The sequence below is a fragment of the Galeopterus variegatus genome, unplaced genomic scaffold, assembly GCF_000696425.1.
Source record: "Galeopterus variegatus unplaced genomic scaffold, G_variegatus-3.0.2 Scaffold1845, whole genome shotgun sequence".
Lineage (NCBI taxonomy): Eukaryota > Metazoa > Chordata > Mammalia > Dermoptera > Cynocephalidae > Galeopterus > Galeopterus variegatus.
Window position 1 is genome coordinate 10210 of NW_007727956.1, and position 25931 is coordinate 36140.

A 25931-nucleotide genomic window follows, 5' to 3' on the forward strand; every position below is an offset into this window, starting at 1 on the left:
GACAGATCTTCTAAACTTTATTTTGGCCCTGCTATGATTTTAGTAACGGCCACTGTCAAATCCCTTCACTTTTCTACATTTCAGCTTTGCAACTTTGAAAACCCAGTGGTGGAAGTATGTTTTCCTACCCAGCAGAGGGAACTGCTTAACTCTCAAGGCAAGGAATTTCCAGACTGACTTTTGGTATTTCCAGTGACTCTTCCATTGGTAATGCTGGACATTCCAAATGGTGAATTAAATGTGAGGGCAGAGGGGGAATGAAGAGATGTGAGCAAGGAAGAGAGAGGGGCCCACGATATTGGCCAATTTCCCCCAATTTATTAGATCTTCATATTCAGATCATTTTTTCACATAGAACTGTCTGGTCCCATGCAGAGGGAGTAAACCCCTGCCACACACTGGGCCTGAACCACCCATCTTTTATTTTAGGTGGGGTTTAGCTTTTGTAGCTATATCAGTTCCTCCAGGCACTGGTGCTGCCGAGTGAACCATAGGCTTCCAATCCGATTCGGAAGTCTGGAAAAGAACTCCCATAAAGTTGGCAAAGAGAAGGGAGGTGACCCATTGAACGGGCCACAAAGACCTAAGAGTTGGAACTAGGATGGGACTGGTGGAAACAGAAAGGAAGGAATCTAGATCATGAGATTTAGCATTTATATATTCTTTCATTCCATAAACTATGTATATAAAGATGAAGATGCCATAGTACTTGCCTTCTAAGAAAGTCTTAAATATCATCTTAGACAAAACCTACAAGGGACAAAGCCTGAATGTATCACTTACTGTGTATATTTATAAATTATTTATATTCATAAAACTGAACCCTCTAGCCCAAAGGTACACAGTTATTTGGTGGCAGAGTCAGAATTTGGAATTTCCAGCACTTTTTTCCCCCCACTCTATAATACCACCATGAGATTCATCTGTTTAGCCATGCTTTCTTCTTGTAATCAGAAAGCTGCTCATAAACATGCCCTGGGTAGATTTGGCCCATTTAAATATTCTATCCGTTTTCCTAATAATCTACTATGGCATAAATCCTTTCAGGGTTAGGGGAGGATTTGACCCCTACGGTTACTACAATATGCCCGTAAAATTGGTAGATGGGGGTTTGGAGGCTGCCACTAGAGGGAGCGATTGTTCTGGAGAGTGTTCCTGTGCAGGGCTCTCTAGGAAGCATAAGACAAAGGAAAAGGCTTGCTGTGGAGACTGGGGTTTGCTTTAGTCTCTATCTAGCCTGACAATTAGGAAGAAAAATTCCTGGAAAAAACATTTTATTTGTATTTCAGGCATCTATTAACTTAACTTAATTTGCTAGTAGCTGATTTCTGTCAGCTTGAATTTAGCTTTCAAATATGACAGGCCCGTTTTAGAATGTGCAGGCACAGAAATGCAGTGCTGCTTTCCAAGCAAAACCAGAAAGATTCCTCTGGGGTTGTTTTGGAATTTAAGGAATCACAGGATGAGGGGACACAGAATGGGCGCAGTTGAGACCTACATAGCAAGTGGTACTGTGGTCATTTTTGGTATATTAATACTCCCTGCTCTCCTCCCATACTCACACCCCACTTCCCTTTTGGTTTACTGGGCTAAAACTTATTGTTTTATGTCTTGACCATGCGTGTAGCAGAAAATGAAGGTGCAGTTTTACTTTTCTGGTGGCCTTAACTTGTAAGCTTCTTTGTGACATGTCTTCTTAAGCATTCTACAAATTAAGTAAGGACCGGTTGAGAAAGCATAAAAAAACTATTTTAGTTACATAAGAAAAAATCCTTCTCATGCATGTAAGATGTGGACAAAATGCTCATGGGCTAGTCCTACCAAGTGCAGTTTCCTTGAGTTTAAGTCACGTCCTCTGCATTTGCAATGTGTAGAGATAAAGTGCTCTTAATTGTAAAGGTGGCAGCCCTGGGAGTATAAGGGAAAGTCTCCAGTAATTCTGTGAGTGAGGTGGCATCATGGTGTCTCCTGGATCCTTGGCTCCACTGTGAACACCACTGTCTTGTGCAAGCCCACTTCTCAGACTGACCCCCATAACCAAACATGAGAAGCTGCTGTATGGAGGAGAAAAGTTCTCAGACTGGAGTAAGGGGACTTGGACTCCAGTCTGGAGTCATGTGGTAGACTTGGGCAAGTCATTCAACTAAGTGAGCCTCTAAGTTCCTTCTGTAAATGGATAATAGTGACCTCAGAGTTCTTGTAAAGATGAAATAAAAGAGTATATGGACTCATTCTTACTGTTTTCCAAGTAGAAAGACATCAGCTTAAACATCAGATACATCTAATAATTTTTTTTTTTTTTAATGGTATAAGTAGTGGTAACCTAAGTAGCTTCTTTGGGATTTCCTGTTGTTAGAGGAAATTTCCAACTTCTGGGCACAGAAATGGCCATTTACTACTTGGGCCATGATATTGTGCCATCTTAGGCCTCTCATCCTAAAAATTAAGTATTCTTAAACCCATTTTGGGCCTTAATACAGGGCTGGAAGCTCAAAATCATAGGTGTATCCTTTCTCTTTAGAATAGTAGATTATCTTTTCAAATTTACCTACCCAATCCCAACAAAAACTTGTCACTCCAGTCAACATGGCCTCTTTGACCCTCCTTGTTATTAGCTTGTGGCTGAAGACAGGCTCTTCTTCCTCCTGTCCACCGTTCCAAATTCTCCCCCATCCCTTAAGAACTATGTCAAGTTCTATGTCCCTGTGCTACCACCGTCCGCAACAATCCCTCCCTTTCCTGATCTTCCAGGCGTTCAAAGCTGTATTACAAAGTGCTTTCAATCTACAGTGTCTTATTTCCTCCGTTAGGCTGTAAATTATTACCTCAAGGGTGGGGACTCTTCTTTCATAGTTCTCTCTCCAGTATTTGACATAGTGTTGGCAAGCTGAATAAATAGTTAATAAACGCTGTTTAGTTACCCCCACAGCAAAGGGTCTGAAGTGATCGTGTCCGCTATAGAGCACGGTGGATGGGGGTTCAGAGCAGACTCGAGAGCCCTGATGACTGGGTTCTAATCCCAGCACCACTTCATAGCTCTGTAGACTTGGGCAAGGAATTTACTTAACTTCTCAGAGACAAAGTCTCCTCATCTATAAAGTGAGAATTATAGTACCTACCTAGGGTGGTTGTGAGGCTTCTGCATGAATTAATGTATTTAAAGTACGTAGAAAAGTGCCTGGCATAGGGCAGAAACCACAGAAGCGTAGGTTGTTATTATTTTGCTACTGTTGTTATTCACATCACCATTATCATCACCAGTCACGCTTCGTGCCTGAGCCTATATATTCTGGATGTTGCAAAGAGCGGTTTTGACATGGGCAGATGACTGAGAAATGCAGGAGTTTCAAGGAAAAGATACATATCTGGGATATAGGGAGGGAGCAAGGGGTTTGCTGTGTGAGAGACCAGGGAATGGCAAAGGAGAGCAGAGGACTGAGGCCACAGGGTGCATGGGGTTGGCAACTGCCTTAATTCTATTCTTGACTCAGGAATCTCTGAATAAGGAAAACTAGTTATTTCCATAACTGTTTTAACACTATTAACCAAATACTGAAATTTTAGAATGCTAAAAAAAAAAGTAGCCAAACCCTACAATTTTAGAAAAGTATATAAACAACATGAGCAAAAGAATGAGAGATGGAACACAGTGAACTCAGGAGCAGATAAGCAAAGTTAAGGGAGTCTGTGCAAGAACATTAGCCCCAAACTCCTATTTATAGGACGAGACGGTGAGGTCTTTTCCTTACCCTGAACTGAAGATTATTTTTCTGCTGAGAGATTCCTTAGATTAGGATAATCAAATCTATCACAAAGGGGGAGTAGGAACCAATATTTTATTAGTGTACATGCTTTATATCATTTTATTCTCACCGCCATGTTACTAGATATTATTTTCCCATTTTAGAGAGGAGGCAAAAGCTCAGAGAAGTTAAGTAATTTGCTCGGCGAGTGCATGGTATAATCAGGAGTGGGGAGTGGCCTCTGACCTTTGCCTTAAACTGGCCACATGCAGGCAGTCACCGGGGCCTAGCAGGAAGGCATGTGGTTTGGCCTCCTTTTCAGTGGGGAGTAATTTGTGCCAGGGTTTGTAGTTACTCAGAGAAATGGACAATCACTGAAGAATATTCTGGATTTTAAATAGTTTGAAGCATGAGGAAAGAAGAATGCTATGAGAAGACCTCCAAGAGCAAAAACTTTTTTCTGAAACCAAACCAAAAATTACAGTAGCCCAGAGGCTTGCAAGGGAGAGTTTTATTTTGTACAGATATTTTGGGGAACAGACTTGAGGTTCGTAAAGAGTTTCATATCACCACTTGGCTAGGGCAACTTTTTTTTTTAGCTTTTGCTGTTTTTAACATAATTGCCAACTAAAAGTTATTTAATGCTGGAAGCTTCACGATTGCTCCAGATGGAAGTAGAGAAAATATTTTCGGAATGGGAAAGGCCACCTGACCACACATTCTTAACCTTGTCCTCATACTTTTTTGCCAAACCCTTCAGCTTCCTTTTCTTCAGAAACTCATCAAGTCTTAAATTTGCTAATATGTGTAGTTTTATCTGCTTGCTGGGTAATTCATTTCAAACTACAAAACTTCTGCATGAAATGACTCTGGATTTCCTATTTACCTTGCACCGGGGTCCTCAAACTCTAGCCAGCTGCCACCTGTTTTTGTAAATCAGGTTTTACTGGAGCACCACCATACCAGCTTAAGTACCATCTATGGATGCTCTCATGCTACAGTGGCAGAGTTGCATAGTGGGGACAGAGATAGGACAGCCTGCAATCCCTGAAGTGTTTACTGTTTGGCCCTTTACAAGAAAAATTTGCTGACCTCTGACCTATAAAAGGAAGAATTTTCAATTCTGGGTTGTCTCAGTGACTTTCTCATTTATACAAAAGTTAACCACTTCTTCAGAACTCTGCCATTTGTGAGGATCACTCTGTTAGGAAGAATAAACTGTTGGTGGGATCTTTGGAGACCTCCCCTTGTCTTTCAGGGAATAGACAGTGCCTGACTGTGCTTTACTCGTGCTGTCTGGTTGTCACTGATTGTCTAGTGTCCTCTGAGGCTCTCTACTGGCCTGATTCATGGTGGTCATTTCCGTGACCTTTGCATTGACTCTCAATACTTTTCTTTGGCTGAGGCTTATGTATCTACTGGGATGGCTCCTTTTTCTTTGGCTTGCTATTCTTCCACTTTTCAACTGGGAAAAGCATTTGTCATCCCCATTTCCTTTAGTTCTATAAAGGAAACAAGCCAAACCAAATTTTTCGGATTATTTTTCCTTCCCTATCTTCCCTGCTTTCAGTTTTTATACTATCTGCAAACTTGGAAACTGCATTTCATATGCTTATGACTTTCACATATAGCATTATTCACAACTGTGGTTCTGAAATTGACCCTGGAGGAATTTCTCATCTGATTCTCTCTTGCAGTCTTAGAAGTTTCCATCTGTGGATTCTCTGTGTTGCCCAAGTAAAACCCTTCCAGTACTCCTTAATTCATCTCCTATTCAACACCACTTTGGAACATGTCCAAAGCTTTCTGGGAAGTATAAGCATTTAGAGCCTACAGATTTCTTTTTTTCACTACATTAGAAATGATGGCAAAGGATTTCAGCAGAATATGAACATCCTCTCCTGATGCCTGGACTTAGGCAATAATTCTCCATCACACTGTGTTTTCGTAGATACCTTTCTACCCTAAGTCTCTGAACAACTGCCTAAGTGTTCTTCAAAATAAGAAACTTATTGTGTGATGTCCTGGAAGATGTTGTGATACAATGGCCCTGGATCTAAATGACAATGACTATGGATACTGAGAAACGAGTAGCTATTGTGGGTCAGCCACTTTAGAGACATTATTTCTGCTCTTCACACGTTTGCTATTCTGGAGAGAGAATAAAATGTACTGTCTAGTTTTGTTAGTATCATTTTAATGTAACTAATAAGAAAACCAAGGTTCAGAGAGGTTAAGGTGGACTCACAATACTAAGTGGCAGAACTGGGATTTGTGCCTAAGTTGCTCTGACTCCAGCCTCACTGTCTCCTCCCCTGTGAGCTGCCTGATGTGTTAAATGATGTACCATCAGGTTGCTCCTCCAGAAGAAGGGAGTGGAGAGAATACGGTGGGAACATGCAGGCTCAGAAGAGAAGGCAAACAGACAGGCTTGGTGATTAAAAGGCAGGAACTCTTTGGCATTAGTTCTTTCCCCAGGATTCCATGTAGGTGAAATATCACCAGTGAGCTACCTCCCACCCCTAAGAAGAAATATTTTTTTCAAAGTATCTAGGCTCATATTACTCTTTAAGTTCACCTGTATTCCTTTCAAAAAGTCCCATACTCTTGAGGAAAATCTTGCTTAAACACTTTAAGACTTGTATCAGCTGTGCTATGGGAAATATGCAACCATCAGCCACTTACGGTCCCATAGTGTCAAATAGCGAGCAAGGGCTTCCCTGCCAGCAGGTGCTATCAGCAGTTTTTAGATCTTTCCCTGAGGAAGAGATCAATCTTCATCTAGTTGTCTTTCCCAATTTGGTAATCCAACCTGTGGTGCCAATTTTGGAGAACCTGGCTTTCCTGTTAGGAAATCAGCACATCCCTACAAGTATTGTTTCTAGAGCTGGATTCTGATGTAAGAATATTGAACATGTATTTGTCCGTATTACATGAGCTTCCTGGTATTAGATGTGGGAGAGTGTTATTTAACCAGAGTCTTTGGCTAGGGGTGTGGTATGTGTTGTACCCTACCCAAATGCAAGTTGGAGTTAGCTTTTGCCTGAATCTCAATTCAAAACGTGTGAAGAATTCAGTGTTTATCCAGAGTAACCGAAAAGCAGGGAACAGGTTAGCTTCATCTTGCTTGTGGTCCAGGTCTCTAAATGCACACATGCACAGGCCATCAACACTGTAAACACGCACAGTCAGAGACACACAGATGTAACATTTGTAATGTTTACTGAGTGCCTAACACTGTGCATATTTATAGACGGTTAGGTAAGGGTAGAGATACCAATAGAAAAAAGGCTATCCCTAAAATAGATGTGCAAACAAATAAAAACAAAAGCCTCATAAACTGGAAGCCAGCTGGCTGGAATACTAGATTTATGCTAGGTCTAGTTGACACCAGTGGCTTCCTTATAAAAACAACTGCAAGTCCACATATTCAGCTAACGCTAAAAATCAATTTTAAAAAAAAGTAGTCCAGGGGGTCAGACTGCCTTGGGTTCAAATCCCAGCTCTAGTTCTTTGTAAGTGAGAGACTTTGAGCAAGTTAATCTAACTTCCCTGTGCTTCAATTTCAATTTCAACATCTGTAAAATTGGGATAGTAACCTCAAAAGGTTATCATAAGGATAAATGAACACCTGAAACTCTTTGTAAGTGCTTGATAAATGATAGTAGCTACTATGATGATGATGATGATGATTTCTCCATGGCTCTGGATGTGATGGGAGATACGATTCCATAAAGTATTGACTCTCTGTACTTATTCATCTTCTAGCAGTGCTTTTCAAGTTGCACAGCTGTATACCATAGAATCTTGCAGTTTCCTGAAACTTCTTTAGTGAACAAAATGGGGGCAAGGCAGAGATGTTCAATTAGGAGTGGGTACAACTCTGGAACTCTGTCACAGTGGCATACGAGAGACCAGAAGTCCAGATTATCCAAAGCCATGCAGACCGCAGCCTCCCAGCAGTTAGGAAACCTTTCTCCTAATCACTGGCATCTATTCCTTTGTTCCTTCATTCATCAGTTTTTCATTTGTTGAGTGTTTATTATGTTCTCAGAATTGTGGAGAAAATAAGATAAGACATATTCTTAAACATCTTCCTTTGAAGAAGATTAACATAATCTAGAGGGTAATTTAGGAAAACAAACAGCTAATTCTAATACTCAGTGGTAAGGGCTGAGATAGAGAATTATGCACAGGGTACTATGTGGACCATGGAGGGGTCATCTGCCCCAGATTTGAGGGGTAGGCTTCTGGTAAGGAGGGGTAGGAGTTAGCCAGACAAAGTGGGTTGGAAGGCCCAGACAATTTTGTAAGAATTGGGTACTTCAAGAACTGGGTACTGCTGAAGGGCAGAGCTCAGTGCCATGAAGCGGGGGAGAAGAAGCTAGAGAGAGACAGGTGTCAGATGATAAAAGGCACTGTATATCGTGCCAGGGCATTTGGACCTTATCCTCAAGTGATGACAAGCCACTAGAATTTTAAGCTTGGGAACAGCACGGACAGGTTTGCTAGAAACGTGCTCTGGCAGTGGCACGGTGAATGGTCCAGAGCAGTAGGCAGCAAACTTCTGCAGTCAAGTGCTCTACCACTGAGCTATACCTCCCGCAGTAAACTTCTGTAAAGCAACAGACAGTAAATAATTTAGCTCTGAGGGCTACTTACAGTCTCTGTTGTATATTCTAATTTTTGTTTGTTTTTAATAATTCTTTTAAAGATGTAAAAACCATTCTTTTAATAAATCTTTACATAACTGGGTTTGAAACCCAGTTCTGAGACCTTGAGCAAGGTAACCTAACAATTTTGTGCTCAATTTTATTGGCTCTTTTAATAACCCTTTAAAAGCCATTCTTCCTAAACCTTTAAAAGATGTTGAAGCTACTGGCTGCTATTCGCCAACCCTGGTCTAAAGAAGGCAAATGTAGAGTTAGGAGGCTGTTGGGATAATCTACAGCTGACAAAGCAAACCAAAGTAGAGGTGGTGAGGAGAGAGGAAACTGGGATTAAAGAGCCATGAAGAACTAGAGCAGTCTAGATTAAGAGACTAAGGAGGAAAAAAAATTTTTTTGGCTTGGGAAGCTGGATGGATGGGGGAGCTCTTTACTGAGACAGGGATTCAGGATTTTAGTTTTAGATATATTAAGTTGACCTATTTGTGGAACATCTTGGTGGGGATGTCCAGTAGACATTTGGACAGATGGTTTACAATGGTTTGACTTAATGATTTTTCAACTTTATGATGGTGTCAAAGTGATATGCATTCAGTAGAACATCGATGAAGTATGAGATATTCAACATTTTATCATAAAATAGGCTTTGTGCTAGATGATTTTGTCCAATTTGTAGGCTAATGTAAGTGTCTGTGCACATTTAAGGTAGGCTAGGCTGAGCTATGATGTTCGGTAAGTTAGGTGTATTGAATGCATTTTCGACTTATGATATTTCCATTTTACAATGGGTTTATTGGGATGTAATCCCATCGTAAGGTGAGGAGCATCTGCATTAAGTCAGAAGGGAGATTTGGTGCGATGCTAGATACACCAAATATTTATGCTGATAGGAATCATCGGTATACAGTGGAGCACTGGAGCCACAGGAATCATTAGTGCATGTATAGGGAGAGTCTAAGAGGCTGGATAAGAGGTGGGTAGAGGAAGAGAAGTCACAATGAATGAGAACGAATAGCCAGAGGAGTAGGAAGAAAACCAAGCGCATGAGGTTTTTAAAGTAGCAAGAAAGTGTTTTTAAAGAGAGGTAGTTAGCCTGTGTAGAATGTTGCTGAGAGGCCATATTAGATAAAGGATATTTTGAGAGACAACTTTCTTCTTTTGAACAAATAAGAAATAACCTTTTTTTTTTTTTTTTGCGGGGGTTGGGAGCTTTTGCAGGAGAAGTATACGTTTCATGCAATAGAATATGAGGTAGGCAAATAGAAGCCAATTCTATAATAAACAGTAAAAGTAAAGTAGGACTTAAAAAAATTCATAATTAATGAACATGGGGGGTTAAATATAGAGGATAGTATTCTACGTGCAAAATATTTCTGGGATGTAAGTTGGCTACTTTAGGGCAATAACATGATACCATTAATGCACTAGGCCCACGAGGAGAGACGAGAATACTTCTCTGATGGAATTTGCCAGGCAGCAATATGGTAAAACCAGTCAATTACAGATCCACAATGGCTAAAAGGATTCAGCAGCGAAAACAAAAAGAAATGAAGATGAGTTCTCATTTTCAAAATCAGGTAGCATGCAACCCTCTGAAAAGAACTTACTACCTTGCCCCTGATGGCTGGGCTGATAAGTCGAGTTTTGCCTCTTTGTTCTCAGGCTGAACCAGGTAGCTAATACGTAGTTATATCAATATCCAGCCAGTCTAGAATTTTTCCAGAAAACTGGCAGCAGATCTGGAGTCTCTTTACTTCCACTGTGTCTGCTTCTTTCACACACAGGCACTTATATTTATATGATCTGGTTTTTCTCAAATCTGAGGCCCAGTATGTGTGAAATAGAACCCATGTGCGAGTATGTGGGCTTACGGGAGTCTGGGAGGGAAGGCAGGGAGACAGGAGAGTGCCTGAAAAAAACGAACCCCCTAGCTCCTAAGTGTCGTTTTAGCATGGAGCTCTGTCTACTTCTACCAAATCTTTTAGCAGAACTAATAGCACGTGCATCAGTCTGCTCTTAAGTTCACCTTCCTCCCCTCTTTTCTCTTTTAGTGGTTTGCAAAGGTGCTTCTCAGACCTCTGGCTTCAGAGTCATCTGTAGCACTTGTTAAACTGCAAAGTATGGGTCCCTACCGCAGAAAGAGTTTCTAGAAGTAGGGGAGGATGTGGGAGTCTGTATTCTAACAAGTTCCTTGTAATGATTATGCACATTGAATTTGAGAACCCATTCTGTCACTTTCAGAAATTTACAAGTTTAAAGAGAAGTGTTCTGCCAGTTGGAGTTTAATGCAAACGGGGGGCCTAAGTTAGTTGATCCTACACCAGCACTTTAGTGTTTTTTAGTTTCTGGAGAGCAGTGTCTTATTTATCATCTCACTGTGTCTAATACCCAGTGAATATTTATAGTCTTGAAGGGACTGCTGCGAGACCCCAACTTCCACTCATGCTCCTACATAATCTGCACGCCACAAGAGTCGTGTGAATCCGTAACACTGGAAATCAGGTCATATCACTTTCCCACCTAATATCCTCCAAACCTTCCTGTGGTATTCAGACAAAAACCTAAACTCTTTCCCTGGCCTCTGGTTTCCCTCATGATCTCATCCCATGCCACTTCTACCTTTTGCCTACCACATTCCAGCCAAATAAACTTCATTTGGGTTCCTTCAACACACCAAACTCATTTTCACTTTAGGGTTTTTGCACTCCTTTTCGCTTGCCCAGGAAGGCTCTTCCTTCTGATTTCACATCACTGGACACTGGACAGCATGAAGATCTTGGCTTACATGTAGCCGCCTCAGGGTACCCATCTAAACAGGTCACCAAATCATTCTCTATCACAACCTTCTGTTTTAATTTTCTGCCCAACACTTATGACCATCTGATATTTTTCTTGCTTACTTTTCTGTGTTTACTTTCTGGCTCCATTGGTTCATTATTATTACTTAGTACCTGTTCAGTGCCAGTTACTATTTTCAGAACTGGGGATATAGCAGTAAAGAAAGGCTCTACCCTCATGGACAGGAATTCAACAAATAATGCAGCATATGATGATAAGTTTTATGAATAAAATATAGTTAAAGGGATAGAAGTGAAGAGGGGTGCTGTAGCAGACAGAGAGTCAGGGAAGGCCTCTCTGATGTGTACCATTTAGCAAAACTCTCATTGCATGTAAACTCCAAGAAAACACAGACTTCTGTTTCGTTCACCACAATATTCCCAGTGAGTAGATGTGTATCTGGCATATAACAGGTAAGCTAATAAATAATTCTGCAATGAATAAATATGTATACCTTTCTGTTAGCACTTATAACACTGAGTTTACTTCTTTGGCTTCCAAACTAGAATTTGAGTTTCATCAACAGGGAATGAGTCTTCTTTTCCTCCATGCCTGGTATCTAACATAGCGTCTGGCTCAGAGTAGATATAGGAATGTTTGCAGAAAAGGAAGGAGGGATTACAATGACTTGGCCTGTCATAATACACTCAGGTAAACACAGTAAACTACTGCTTGCGAAGTTGACTTATGCTTCTGAGAGTCACATGAATTCATTTCAACTAGTATATTGTATATGTATGATGAGTTGCAGTATATCTGAAATGTTAGTGATTCTTTCATAAAACTAATTTTTTTCAAATCAAGCTTTGGCATTTTTAAAAATGCCAAAGAAGTAACAGACTTCACTCAGTCACTTTCTTCCTACCTTGACCTATTCTTGCTGGTCCAGACTATTTATAACATACTTTAATAAACTGCAAAGTCCTATAGACCGACAGAAAGCTGAATCTTGCAGACTCTCAGAAAGGTGGATTTGGCCCCTAAGCAAAAACAGACTAACTGAACTATAACACTGGCATTTCAGCACTTTTCTGTTTGAAAATAAATGAGCACTTCTGAACTGCGACTAGCACAGTAATGATGACAAGAAATGAAACCCAACACAGAAGAGGTCACCAACAGCCCATAGCAAAGCAGTCCCAATGGCAGCTCTGTGCCTCCTGCATGCTCTGTGCAGATACAGTCACTCTTTTCTCAAATGGACCTTGAAAAACTGTATAGAAAACTAAGCTCCAGCCATATTTCTTACTAGCCAGCCAAGTAAAATGGAAAAACTATAATGTCAAAGATCAGAAATGGAAATTTGTTATTTTTCCCTACTGCATGCCATTGACTTTGCATTGAAAAGATTTGTCTAGGAAAAAAAATTCTTGATGGTGGCAAAAACTGTTTGTCCATGCTCCTCAGGTGCCTTCTCTGTTACTACTACCCCTGACCCCCAACCAAAGTCCTGAATGACTGAAAATGCAGCACCTGCCCTCTGCTGTCTTAGGCCCAACACCTTCAGTATCCTTAGCACCTGGCTGCCATGGCTCTCTTTCTAGCAAGATTCTGGTGAACCTTCTCCACTTTAAAGCCATTGGGGTTAGACTCTCAATGCCCATTTAGGTGAAGATTAAAAGCTAAAGTAGTGTTTTTTAAGTGCTGTTTCAAGAATTATTGGTGTTCCTGAGATTATTAAGCCAAAAAACCTGTTCAGTGATCAAAGGAATACCTCGAAAACACTGCAGACTACACTGTCCACTTGTAAAGTCACAACACACATTAGAATGCTTAAAAGACTTTACAAAAATGGAAAACCCCAAATAATTTTCAGCTGGGGGCTAGTTAAATGCATCAGGAACAGTAATCAGCTGTTTAAAAATGGGGTATAGATTTCTACTTCTATTACGAGAAAGTCTCCCAGTCATTTTGGTAAGTAAAAACTGAGTCAAATTTCTGAACATGACTAATATCCCATTTAAAAACCCAAGTCCCATTGTGTATATATATATTTTATATAATACAATAAAATATAGAAAAATTCTAAAAAGATGTATACCAAAATATTAAAAGTGATATCCTCTGGGGAACAGAATTGGAGGGATGAGGAAGACTTGCACTTTTTACTTTACAGATTTAGATATTATTTGAATTGTTTTATAGCCCTTTTATTACTTTTATAATAAAAAATCAAGTGCTATATTAAAAAAATAGACATAAAATCCAGCAGTAAATACATCTGTTTAGCTTTAGGTGAGCACTTCTCAAACTCATGTAATCACTGAACTCTGATTTGTGGAGCACTCAAGAACAACTTGTACAACCAATTTTTAAGTTATTGTGCTCAAGGATCTCCCCACACCTCATCAACATATGGGTTTTAACCTTCCGTGGCCTTTTGTAAATGAGTGAATAAGGTAGAAGGGACCTCAGAGATGTTCTGGCCCAACCCCCTCACTTTTAAAATGAAGAGACGAAGGCCACAAAAAGTTAGGACCCTGGCAAGGTCAGTCTGAACCCCTCGATCCCCGTCTAGCTGCTTCCCTATCAGTCCTGTAGTTGGCAGGTGACCTAGCAGCCAACTCATAAAAAGTCTCCAGCACTCAAGGAAATCATCAAGATGTCCGAGTAAGCCATAGCTTCAATTTTCTCTCTGCAGTCAAAAGCAGAGTCGAGTCCTGATGACCCCCTTCCCAGTGCCCTGTCTGTTCTACAGCTTTTAGGAGGAAGAAGTGGCTATTGAAAGGAAGAAATCCTGAAGATAGCTGGTGGAAGACAGCAAGGGTCTAGAGGCAACTTGGCATCCCTAGTGAAGCATGGGAGATGCACCCAAGCATGAACTTGTGCACCCAAAACATCGTGGGCTTGGGTGGGCAGGACTGGGTTTGGATCCCTCTTGATCTGCCTTTTACTAGCTATTTAACATTGGTCCAGTTCTTCAACTACTGAGCCTTGGTTTCTTCGTCTCTAAAATGGGGATAACAGTTTGTATGGTATGCCTTCTGGGGGACATTCATGAAGATAATGGCTATGAAAGTTCCCAGCATGGGGTGCAGTGTAGTTAGCATGGAGTCCAGACATGCTGATTCCCATCTTTTTCCTCACACAGTCAACTGTGATTCCCTTCAATCCCAATAGTACCAATGCTGGGAAATAGGCCCAGGGGATATAAATGAAACTTGGTACCTACACTTGAGAAACTGACTGGCTGGTGGAGGGGACGGCATAATGTGGGCACTAGGTAGGCCAGGTGCATTGATAGGAGTGAGTTCCAGGGCACCAGTCTCAGCCAACACCCATCCTCCTGGGGCCTGACACTGGAGCTGCCAGTGACCTCGAAGGAGATGAATGCAGTCTGTATGACCATGTTGTAAAGATTTTTGGAGAAAACTACAGGGATCACAGCAGGTAAGTTGATCAAGGAGAGTATGAGCTGGGGAGGACTGAAGAGCAAACAAGAAGAGAGTTTAAGAGCACAGGCTCTCGGGGCGTGCTGCCTGCGGGTCACACTGTCTTGTGTTTCTCTGTGGGCTCAACATCTGTGCCTCAGTTTTCCTACCTAGTATGTAGTAACAATCATAGTACCTGCCCCATAGGGTTGTTTTAGAGGATTAAATAAGATAATTCCATAAAACATTGAACACAGTGTCTGTCATATAGTAAGAGCACACAGAAAAAGTATCAAGTCTGAGAGCTAATGTTATTGACATTTCAAAGGCACAAAAGACGTGGACAGGATGGTCAAAAGTTATGTTGGTTCACATGAGTGAACAGAAGTGTCAGAAGAGTAGACAGAACTGCGCTTTGGAACCAAATAAACTTGATATTGAATCCTTGTTCCAGCTCTTACTAAAGGGTGATCTTAGGCGAGCTGCTGAACTTCAGTTTTCTATGTAAAGCTAGAATAACATCAGTCTTGTGAATTGACTATTACAATAACGAATGCAGTTACTTACAGATAGACCTGACATAGTGCACGGTAAAATAAACGCTGGCTTCTCTTCTTCCTTACCTGGAGCTAGCAAACTAGAGAAGAGGATTAGTCAGTGGTATTTAGATGTAGATTGAATGAAAAGAGCATTAGGTTCAGAGAAGACACAAGGTTCAAATGAGAAATCTAGACTAGAGAACCGTGGTTCTATAATTCTTTAAGTGACTACTTTATTTTTGTCACATATCTTAGCTCTGCCACCTAATAAACATAACATTTAGCAAGTTACTTAACTTTATGTGTTTACTCTTCTGTAAAGTGTGGATAAAAACTGTAGCACTTCTCAGGGCTACTGTTAGGATTCAGTGAGATAAAGCACATAAAGAATTTACGTTTGCCTGGTACAAAATCACTACTCAATTAATGCCAACTATCATTGTTGGTGTCATGGCTACTGTAACGATGAAAAGAGACAACAATGTTTGTAGAAACCTTGGCAAGTGCGTGGCACATAGGTAGTGGTCTCAGATACTGTTATTGTTACTTCTACTACCTCTATTGATTTTTATATTATGAATGGCTATAGCCCAAGGAGAACAGTAAGTGCTGTTGTACTGATAATGACACATCGAAACAGATACACCAAGAGATATTAGGATAATTAATCACAGGTCTGACTGGGAATAAAAGCTTCCTGGAATAAATAGCCTTGTCCAGCTCAGGCACAGGACAGGCTCATCTGTGGGGGCAGCAGGTGCTGGCCACATGCTCTGCCCAGTCCTGGGGGACCGCACACATGGAAACAATGTCCTGATGTTGCAGCTTTTCAGTGGTTCATCTCACAAACTAGTAAGATAATAATGCCTTGGCCTGGAATGATATCTTTCTGCCAAAAATTCAAAGCTATCCAGAGAGCACCTCATTCATCTTTAGGATCCTATGAGGATGGGGCTAGGTAGGTAGGGTTGTTATTTCCTTATAAAGATAAGAACATGCAGTTCAGAGAAAAATAGCTTGTTGTGTTTCAACAGTCAGTGCTGAGAGAGGACCTGAAACCCAGGATGTGATCCTCAAAGCCCAGAGCTCTAAGTTCTAACCTTGGAAACACCTAGAAGGACATATGAATAGCATGACTTGGGCAAGACGTGGCCCCTTGTGCCCTCCCCTCCTTCCCATCCCTTCCTAGCCCAGGTATTTGCAAGGCTCACCTGTCGCCGAACTGAACCTCTTCTCCATTCCTGGCCCAGCTGATGGTAGGTCTTGGGTTGCCTATGGCCTCGCAGTGCAGAAGCACACTCAGCGTCCCGCTGGCCAGGGCCACGGTCTGTCCGAGGTGGGTGACCACCTCCGAGGCCGAGAGCTGCTGGGCCGCGGAGATCTTCCGCAGGATGGTGGGCTTGCGGTGTGGCCGGCGAGGGCCGCCCCCCGCCTCGGCCGAGGATGAGGCCCTGAGGGAGCTGCTGAAGCCAGACACGTGTTTGTGAGGCGGGATGGCCACGGGGGGACCCCTCTGCTCCGAGGGCTTCAGGAACATGTCCCGGTGCTCCATGTGGCTGCGGAAGATCTCCTGGGCCAGCTGGGCCACCAGGTGCTTGCCGTAGAGGTCGCGCAGCTCCTCAGGCTGCTGGGACAGGTTCCTGAGGATGTCGTCCAGGCGCTTCTGCTCGGTCACCATGGTGAAGGGCAGGTGCAGAAGGGCCTGCTCCGCGTTCGCATCCTCCTCCGAGGACGTGTTCCTTTCCGTGGAGTCCTGCACCTCCCTGGAGGCCAGGAGCTCCCCGGGCCAGCCCCCCTGCTCCAGCAGCCGGGCGACGATGTCGTCGTAGCGGCTCCCCGGGTCGGCGGCGAGGCCCCGCTTCTCGGCCTTGCTGCCGTTGGCGGAGATGCCGTTGTGGTGTTTGTGGGTCTGCAGGGCCTCCTTCGGGCTGGCCTTCCTCCCCGGGAGGGCCTCGTCGTCGCCGTGCAGGCTCAAGGGCCGGGCCACCAGCTTGCTGTTGGCCCCGATGAGCTTAATCACGAACTGCTCCCGGGCGGGCCCGGCCGAGCAGGTGTAGATGCCCGCATCCGAGGGCTGCAGGCGGTGGATCTTCAGGTAGCCGAGCGGAGCCACGGTGACGTGCGCGGAGCTGACCAGGTGCTGGCCGTCCTTCTCCCAGGTGATGAGCGGCTTGCGGACCCGGCGCGTGGGGCAGCGCAGCACCACGGCCGTCTTGGGCAGCAGGTAGGCGAAGCCGCCCACCACGAAGTGCAGCCTCCTCTGCCTGCGCGTCTGGACGTACACCTTCCGCGCCGCCGCGATGTGCGGGCTGGCCTTGGGGGACGGCCGCCCCGGCCCTGTCGCCACGAGCCGAGCCGGAGGGAGACGCCGCCAGCACGGAGACGGAAGGCAAAGGCGAGGGGAGGACAGGACGAGAGGGAGAGAGCTGTTTAGAGCCTGCTCTGGCCAGGGCCGTCGTTCACCGCCTCCTGGTTCACGGGAGGACCTGGCTCCCAGCTGTGGACCCGCAAGCTGCTGCCACCATCAAAACCTAGAGAGCTAATGAGGTGCAGCCCGGCGCCCGGCACACTGCCCTGCTGGGTCTTTCGGCCCCAGAAACTGAGGTGCGGGGTTCTAGGTGGACGGGGAGCACGGAGGGGGAGGCAGTTCCTCTCATTAAAAACATTGGGGGGAGGGAGGAGAAAAAAAAAGAAACCAGCATCATAAAAAGAGGCAGAGGACAAAGGAGAATGTCCTCCTTTAAATGTGTACCTTTTGGGTCCTGCAAAGCACCAGGGCCCTGGTGCACACGGTGAGGAGAGTCCAGAAGTGTTAGGACTCTGGGGACTAATGTTCAATAGAACAAATCTGTTTAGAGGAGTTTAAGACCCCAGAGTGGATAACATTAGACTTCATTAGCAATATGCTGCCTGCAGCTTCCTGATCTCTGTATGCCAGCAAGTGAACTTTGCTCCACCCCCTGCAAACTGTTCTTCCAGTGCAGAAGAGAATTCAGCCCCGCCACGTGTAATTAAGATTCCTTTTCTGTCTCCAGCTAAGTTCTTCAGCCCTGCAGCCCTCCACCGGGCTTTGCTGCCCACTTGTCTTGGGTTTAGGGAAGGCCACAGTGTGGTGGCCATGGCTGCTGCTAAGTGGGTCCCATCTCCCCATCCCCTGAGCACTGACATACTCACTTGCACAGGGTGCCAGCATACAGGGTCTGATGGAGGACGAGAAAGGCAGGGGTGGGCACAGACTGGAATTGACGATAGTTGAGACCCCGGTTTTCAGCACCTTCCGGCAAATGGCACTCCGAGTCTGGGTGCCCTCTCCGCAGCTAGTGGAACACTGGGGAGAAAGAAAGGCCACAGGCCTGTAAATGTAGGGAACTAGAAGCTAATGCATTTTTTTGTACAGATCCTCAAACCCATTAAAATAGGAGAAAAGTTGCTTGGAAAGGCAACAGTTACTGAGAAAGAGAGAAGGAAATGTTAATTATGATGTAACAACATGGAAAACATGCCCATACTGTAGCCACATTCCACTCTAAGATCTTCTACTCTAAGATTTCCTGTAGACACTTTGCCTGTTTTTACCTACATGGCCTGGGCTTTAGTGTCACGGAATTTGCAGAGTTGTACAGTCACGTGTTCAAAACTGAGCTCAGTATTTCACTAGCTGGCAAGTTACTTAAACTCTCTGGGTCTGTTTCCAGTTCTTATGATTATTTTGCAAGCCTGGGAATTAAATGAGATAATATGAGGGGGTCTTCAAAAAGTTCATGGAAAGATTCATATTATCTTTTAAATCCATTTTCCATGAACTTTATGAAGTATCCTCATATATCTTAAATACTATATACAGAAATGACAATGCAAATTCCTTTCTCCTTCCTTCACAAATAAATGATAATATTTTAACATCAAGCATTAAATAATTGTTATGCATCTACTTTGTTTGAGGTGGGGTGTTAGATGCTACAGAGAAAAGATGTGCAAGATAGTTCCTAACCTCAGGAGCTGTCATTGAAATGAGGGGGAAAAAATCTAAATGCACTGTTAAAATGAAATAGTACGTTAGAGAAATAAAAATTAAAACCACAATGAGATACCACTTCATATTCATTAGAATGGCCATAATAAAAAAGACAGACAATAACAAGTGTTGGTGAGGATGTAGAAAAATTAGAACTCTCGTACATCACTGGTGAGAATGTAAAATGATACAGCCTCACAGAAAGTTAAGCATAAATTTACCATCCAACCCAGCACTTTCACTCCTAGGTATCTACCCAAAAGAAATGAAAATGTACATCCACAGAAAGACTTGTACATAAATGTTCATAGCAGCATTATTCATAATAGCCCCAAAGTGGAAACAAACCAATGTCCATCAACTGGTGAATGGATGAACAATGAAATATTATTCAGCCATAAAAAAATGCAGTTCTTATATATACTACAATGTGTATAAATCTTAAAAACATTATGCTATGTTTAATTTTATAATCACACCTCAATAAATTACACCTCAACAAAGCTGTTTACAGGAATAGTAGTAATTAAATAATTTAGTAAAAATATAAAACTATAAGACAAGTGAGTATTATAAAATTGATGCTAACAATTACTGAATATTTATGGTACATTAGGGATTTCCTGACCTGGGTCTTGAAGACGGGTGGAGTGTGCATAGGTATAGTGAAACAGGGATATGCATGAGAGGCAAGGAAATTTCCAGAACAAAGGTAGAAGAGTTGAGTGTAGAAGTCCAAGGCAGGCTTGGGGACAAAACTAAACCAGTTTGACTGAACAGAGGGACCAAATTGAGAGTGTCAGGAGCTTGAGAGGTAGTTTGGGGCCAGACATTGGAGACCCGTAATTTTCAGACAGGAGGTATGGAACTGGTCCACGAGGCAATGGGAAGTCATTGAAGAGGGGAGTGACATGATGAAAGAGGTGTTTTGAGAAGGTTAATCTGGCAACAGTGTCCAGGAGGGATGGGAGTAGGAGATGGATGAGAGGCAGGGACATCTGTGAAGGAGGCTGCCACAGTAGTTCAGGCTTGAGATGATAAAAGTCTGAACTAGGGGTCATGGCAGTGTGCCACCTTAGCTTGAAAACATGACAGTAAAAGAGCAACACAATTTTCTATGTTTTCGAGTTTTATATGGTAACACATTGAAATGACACTGTTCTGTGTGATGTGCTCTGATACACACCCCCCCTGAAAGAAATTTAAGATGCAAGAGATGGGGATGAGAATCTAACCCGTTGCTTTTATCGCCTGATGATTATGGATTCCAGATTCCACCCATCACTCATTGTACTGTAAACTACAACACCAAATCCAAGGAGCAGGTGGGATGGAGGTAAGTAAGGAGGCTGAGAATTTAAAAGCATGGTCATTTTAGTGCTGCCAAGGAGAAAAGTAGAAAAAATAGTGAGACTGAAGGTCGGAAGATCGGGTTGTGATTTTGGTCTAGTTCTTTCTCTAGCTTTAGTTTTCAAATCTCTAAAATAGGGAAGCTACGCTAGTGAAGAGATTTTCAAACTGCGTTTCATAACTATGTTGAGGAGTGATTCAGGGGCTTCTGAGGTGACGGGGAGACCCAGCCATTGGAGATCTGAAACCCCTACCCACACTTCAAACCAAACAGCTCTGATTTTATCTGTTTTAGATTTTTGCTTCCTAGTAACATTTCGTTAAAAAAAAGGGTTCTATGGTTTTAATTAAAAAATAAAAACAATTAGGCTATAGGATCTTCTAATTTCCTTCTAGCTCTAAAATTGTCTACCCTGACTTTAATTTCTTTTATATTATTTTTTTTTGGGGGGGGTAGCAACTTCCATTAAAAATATGATTTAAAAATATTTAATAGTCAACTCTTTCAGGATATTGAGTGTTTCTTTTAAAGAAAAGAGGTATGGCCTTTTGAGAGGTCTTACTTTCAGGATAGAATCTGCAAGTAATTTTACTTGAAATGTCTAAAACTCTGGCTTAATTCTGTCTCTGAGGGATTCTGTGCAGTAACCATGAGATTGAGCCCAGATAGTTCAGGATGAAAAACACCCATAGATCATCTAGGTCTTCCTTTCTCCAAGGGGAGTTTTGTGGGGGGTGTGGAATGCATGTCTCCTTTCAGTCAGAGGGCCATGGGAATGGCCGTCAGAATGACAGGGCCAGCGTGGCACCTTCAAGAACAGCTCTAGGAGCATGGCTCCAGCTTGAGATTATTCCCAGTGATGACTTCCCACCATTCCCAGCTCCCCTCTAATGTTTTGGAATTTCCATTCATCAACCCACATAGCTCAAAACCAAATAACACTTCTTGGCTAAGGCCAAACTACTTCTAGTTCCCAAAATGTAACTTCTTCCTCCTGGGAAGACCAGCAAAGCCTGTGGGAGACCTGGCCCGTGGCCCCAGGTCCGGCCAGTCAAGATGAGTGCTTCCTTCTATTTCCTCTCCTTCTCCTGACAATAAGAAGGATGGAAGAGAATCCTAACCATAAGGGTTACCTTTTGCTGAGCACAAAGTTCTTTACATACATAATTTAATTTAAGCCTCCCACTTGCATGGTGGATACTATAACATTTCCAGTTTACAGATAAGCAACCTAATGCTTACGAAGGTCAAATGATTAGCCCAAGGTTATACAGCCAGTAAATGTTAGGGTCAGAATTGAACCTGGATTTGCCTATCTTTGAGTCTGAACTCTTGACTATCCATGATACTGTTCTGAAGACCTGCTTTACTTAATGGGACCACTGGGACGTCAATTCAGTAGTCTCTCTTCCTTAGTGTCTCATCACAAGGGTCTCTTTTTCAAATCTGAAGGCAGAAAAAAACTTTTTTTGAATTCTTAGCGTCCCATATGCTCCAGAGGCCACAAATTCCAGGGACATAGGAGAACAATTATAATACACACAAGTCCCTTCCTCGGCATTCCACTCATGACAGACTACCACTTGACAGACTAAGGAGGGAACTTCCTTTTACAGTACTCCACTGGGAGAATGTTTTCATCTAGAGTCACTTGGCAAATACATCAGTGCTCTTTCCTGCACTGCTATTTTTGTTATGATTTTTTTCTGTATATAATACCATACCCACATCAATATTCCCATGGAAAAACTGTCACTAACATGTCCACGCACACACACACACATATACTTGAATATATGCATGCTCATTCTACAAACTTTTAATTCTTTATCCTGTTGAAATCAAATTTTTTCTAACATATGAGCAAATAATCATTCCTTCTTCTATTCTAAGATGTTCGGGGTAAGATACTACCAGCAGCAATTTTACTGCCAAATCACAAAAGCTATGGCAATGTAGGTTGACTCTCAACTGCAATGCCCTTAGCAGACCCCTTCTGATGGAACTCTATATGGGTTGATAATACCTGTTTGTGGGGCAAGAATTCTAAGAACCTATGTTGAAAAAGCTGGCATCTTAATCTTCATAGGCAGCTTTCCCCTCTGGAAGTAAGTGTCTCTGTGATGTATTTCAACCAGGAGCAGCTCCATACTGTGAGTTGTATATTATACAAATGAGGTAATGGGTCAAGAGGGCCAATTCAAATGATTATTTGCAAGACAGAGGAAGGTCTTGAACCTGCTTTTGACACAGAGATTTTCACTTCAGGCCTGGTGATTCTGTTCTTGGCTAAATCTGCTTGTGAGGCAGTAATTTAGGGGGGCCTTTTCTTTGGAAGACACACAAGCCTATGGAGCTGGGGGAATTGAAGGCAACTAAAAGAAGTAGTAGGGGCTGAAAACAGATGAGCTGGAACGGCATAAAGGAATTAATTTATGCTAGTATTAAGACAAGAATTATCTAGAAAATAGGTTAGTTGGAAGTATATCCCTAAGTTAAGAGGTGAAGTTGGGAATGGTGAGTGCTGATGCAATCACTTCCAAAATGTGGGGCAACAGGGGAAATCAAATTCTCTTGCTGGGAAGTTGTTGGAGTTTCAGAGCCAGGATACAGTAAAGAGGCAGGATTTCCTTGGCCTTCTTTTCCTAATAAATCATGTCCTTTATTGTCCAGTGACTTGGAAGAGAAAAATGAGAGATGTTTTGCCCTTCCTGAGTAGAAACTAGAAACATCTGGCAGTAGGAGGTGCAGGGAGGTCAGGAGGAGGGGTAGGGTGTGGAGATAGAGGGAGAAGAACCCAACATTCGAAAAGAATCCTGGGCCCAAACAGCACTAGCAAGGCCTGGTTTTGTTCCATGAGGACCCCATTTACAATTCGAAGCTTCTGGTTGTTGGGCAAGGGCTGGCTGCATAACTCAGGTCCCTACAGCCTAGTTAGGAGCTAGTTACCCACTGTAGTATAAATGGTTACAAAAATACTATTCCATAATGTCAGGAGAATTATTTTGTTCTCTTTTTGCCTTTTGTACATATATGTTAGGGATGCCTTCTTTCCCTACTCATGCCTCTTTTATTCTGTCCTCCTGAGGGACATACACACCTCTGTCCAGTCTGAGAGAAGCCACTCACTGGGGCAGTCATCTTTCTTGCAGGCTTGCTGGGTGACCAGTTTCAAGGCTGAACAGAAGGTCTCAGGAAGCTCCAGAAAGCTGCCATCAGCCATGCGCTGCTTGCAGAGAACTTCACGTTTCTGAATGCCCCCTCCACAGGTCCTGGAACACTGGGGAAGGAGGAGAGAAAGTTGACCCAATATAAGAAAGCAAGTAGATGGTTTGACTACCAATTGTCACCTTAGCCTCAGCTGAGTAAAGAGTTAAATAAATAAATAAAAACAGAAAAAGAAGAAAAACCAGGAATGAGCCCAAAGGATTTAGTTTCTTCCTTCTGAAATGAATTTTTTAGCAAGATCTACACCCTCTACTCTTAATCCCAGGTATTTAGCTAGAGCATCCAGGAATTTCAGGGCCCTTTAAATCTTCAAAAGTTGCTCCTGAACTATGATTTGCAGCCATCCAAGACAACTGGTGTAAAAGGTTAGTATAATCGAGTGTTCAACATATTTACGACCCAGTGAAAATAATCTGCGCTGCTTCCAGAATGAAAGAGAGAGAGCTCCTGCCATTAGTATAAATCTGGAGAAATTAATTTGCAGAGAAGACAGTTCCCTTCTCTCTCCGTAAGTGTAGGTCACTCAGTCTACCACAGTGGATGGGCATTAGATTTAGGGCCTGGTGCTCTTCTGAAGAACTCCCTTGGAATATTTTTCCTGCCGGATTGATTTCTTAGGGCAGTGGGAGCCAGAGCCGCTGAAATTTGGGATGCAAGAAAAATAGCCTCATGTCAGTGGTTTTCAGAGGGACCCCAATAAAATACGTTGTTTACATGTAACTTAATAGTTATAATCTTGCTGCAGGAGGGGGAGGGAGGCCTCCTGAGGCACAGAGTGTTGTCTAGTTCCAAGGATTTTTCCTCTCCTTTTCAAGGACAAAGGAGCACCCAGTTTTTAGTTGGGCCATGACTTTGCAGCACAACAACTACATTTGCCAATCTCCCTGGAAGGGAGGCATGGCCATTTGACTCAGTAGTGGCCAATGAGATAGAAACAGAAGGGGTGTGTGCAATTTTGGGGAAGTGCCCGTGAAGGGAGTGTGACATCTTTTCCCCTCCCTCTGTCCTCCTTGCTGGTTGGGATGGGAACATGATGTCTGAATTGAAGCTTTTATCTTGGACTGTCATAGGCAAAAAGAGAGAAGTAGCCTGGCTTCCTGACTGTGAAGCCATCGAACCAGCCCCGGACTGCCTGTATTTATGCGAGGGAGAAAAATCTTATCTATCTTATTTAAGCCATTGTTATTTGGGTTTTTTTTACCACTTTCAGTCCAATATCACTCTAGCTAATATATCAACCTATGAGTACTCTGTGCGGGGGATATTTTATTGTACAAAGTTTAGGGAGTGCTCTGTTTTCTTCAGGAATAGTCTCGTCTTTAACTTGCTGCCTGTGGGCTTGCTGAGAAATCAGGCCTGAGTCTAAAAAGTCTGAGTTTGTGCTGAGGGAGTTGCTCTTCCATAGAAGTGCCCCTCACAGCACTCACGGTGATCTGGGCTCAGTAGGTTGTACTCAGAACTGAAATTCTGGGAGGTGGATCCCAGCTGCCAGTTTTGCTTTATAAACAGACTTCCCAGGCAATTCTCCCCCAGATAATTCTATTGTGCAACCAGGGCTGAGAACCATCTCTCCAAACTAATACCCCATCCACCACTCCCAATGGAAGTAAAATAAACCTGGAAAGGAAAATCCAGGACCCAGAGAGGCCTCTGTTAAGACAAGTGGTTGATTGGACCACACCCGAGCAAAAGGCCACTTGTTTGCAGCTGTGAAAGGCTTGAGGTCTCAAAGCTACTGGATAATGATGTTAGAGAAGCTACTGACTTTGCCTCGTTAGGACTTTTAATCTTTGAGCCTTTCAAATGATCCAAACTGATATTGAACAACCTTTTCATTTTGCATTTTAAGTTTTTAAAATTCAAAATGAAAATAACATCATTCAGTTCATGGATAAAAACTATATTTTCTTATGGCTGAGATTAACTACATAGAAGGCTAACAAAAAAGGTGAAACCAGCCTAAGAGGTAGATCTTATCTCCCCACTTTACAGATAAAGAAGCTGAGGGTCAGAAAGGTGTAGTGACTGAAGCAAGGCCACATAGGAGCTAGAAGTGGTTTATTTCCACTCAGTGCAATGTTTACCGAGCTCCTAATGAACACCCTGCTCTGGACACAGCTGGAGAACAAGCCCAAACTCAGCTTCTCTCCCCTGTGGTTGCAGAAACTCCTCTCTGCTT

General features: G+C 42.8%; 1 protein-coding gene across 1 annotated transcript in view; it reads right to left on the bottom strand.

Moving 5' to 3' along the window:
- LOC103595787 (ADAMTS-like protein 1) overlaps positions 1-25931 on the bottom strand; it is a gene marked incomplete at its 3' end in the record, with an annotated part of 87871 nt that overhangs the window by 3608 nt on the left and 58332 nt on the right. The window contains exons 4-6 of the mRNA XM_008579267.1: positions 23625-23804; positions 18333-18486; positions 16370-17495 (exon numbers count right to left, since the gene is read on the bottom strand). Of these exons, the coding sequence (XP_008577489.1) occupies positions 16370-17495; positions 18333-18486; positions 23625-23804 (1460 nt within the window). The remainder of the gene's footprint in view (positions 1-16369; positions 17496-18332; positions 18487-23624; positions 23805-25931) is intronic.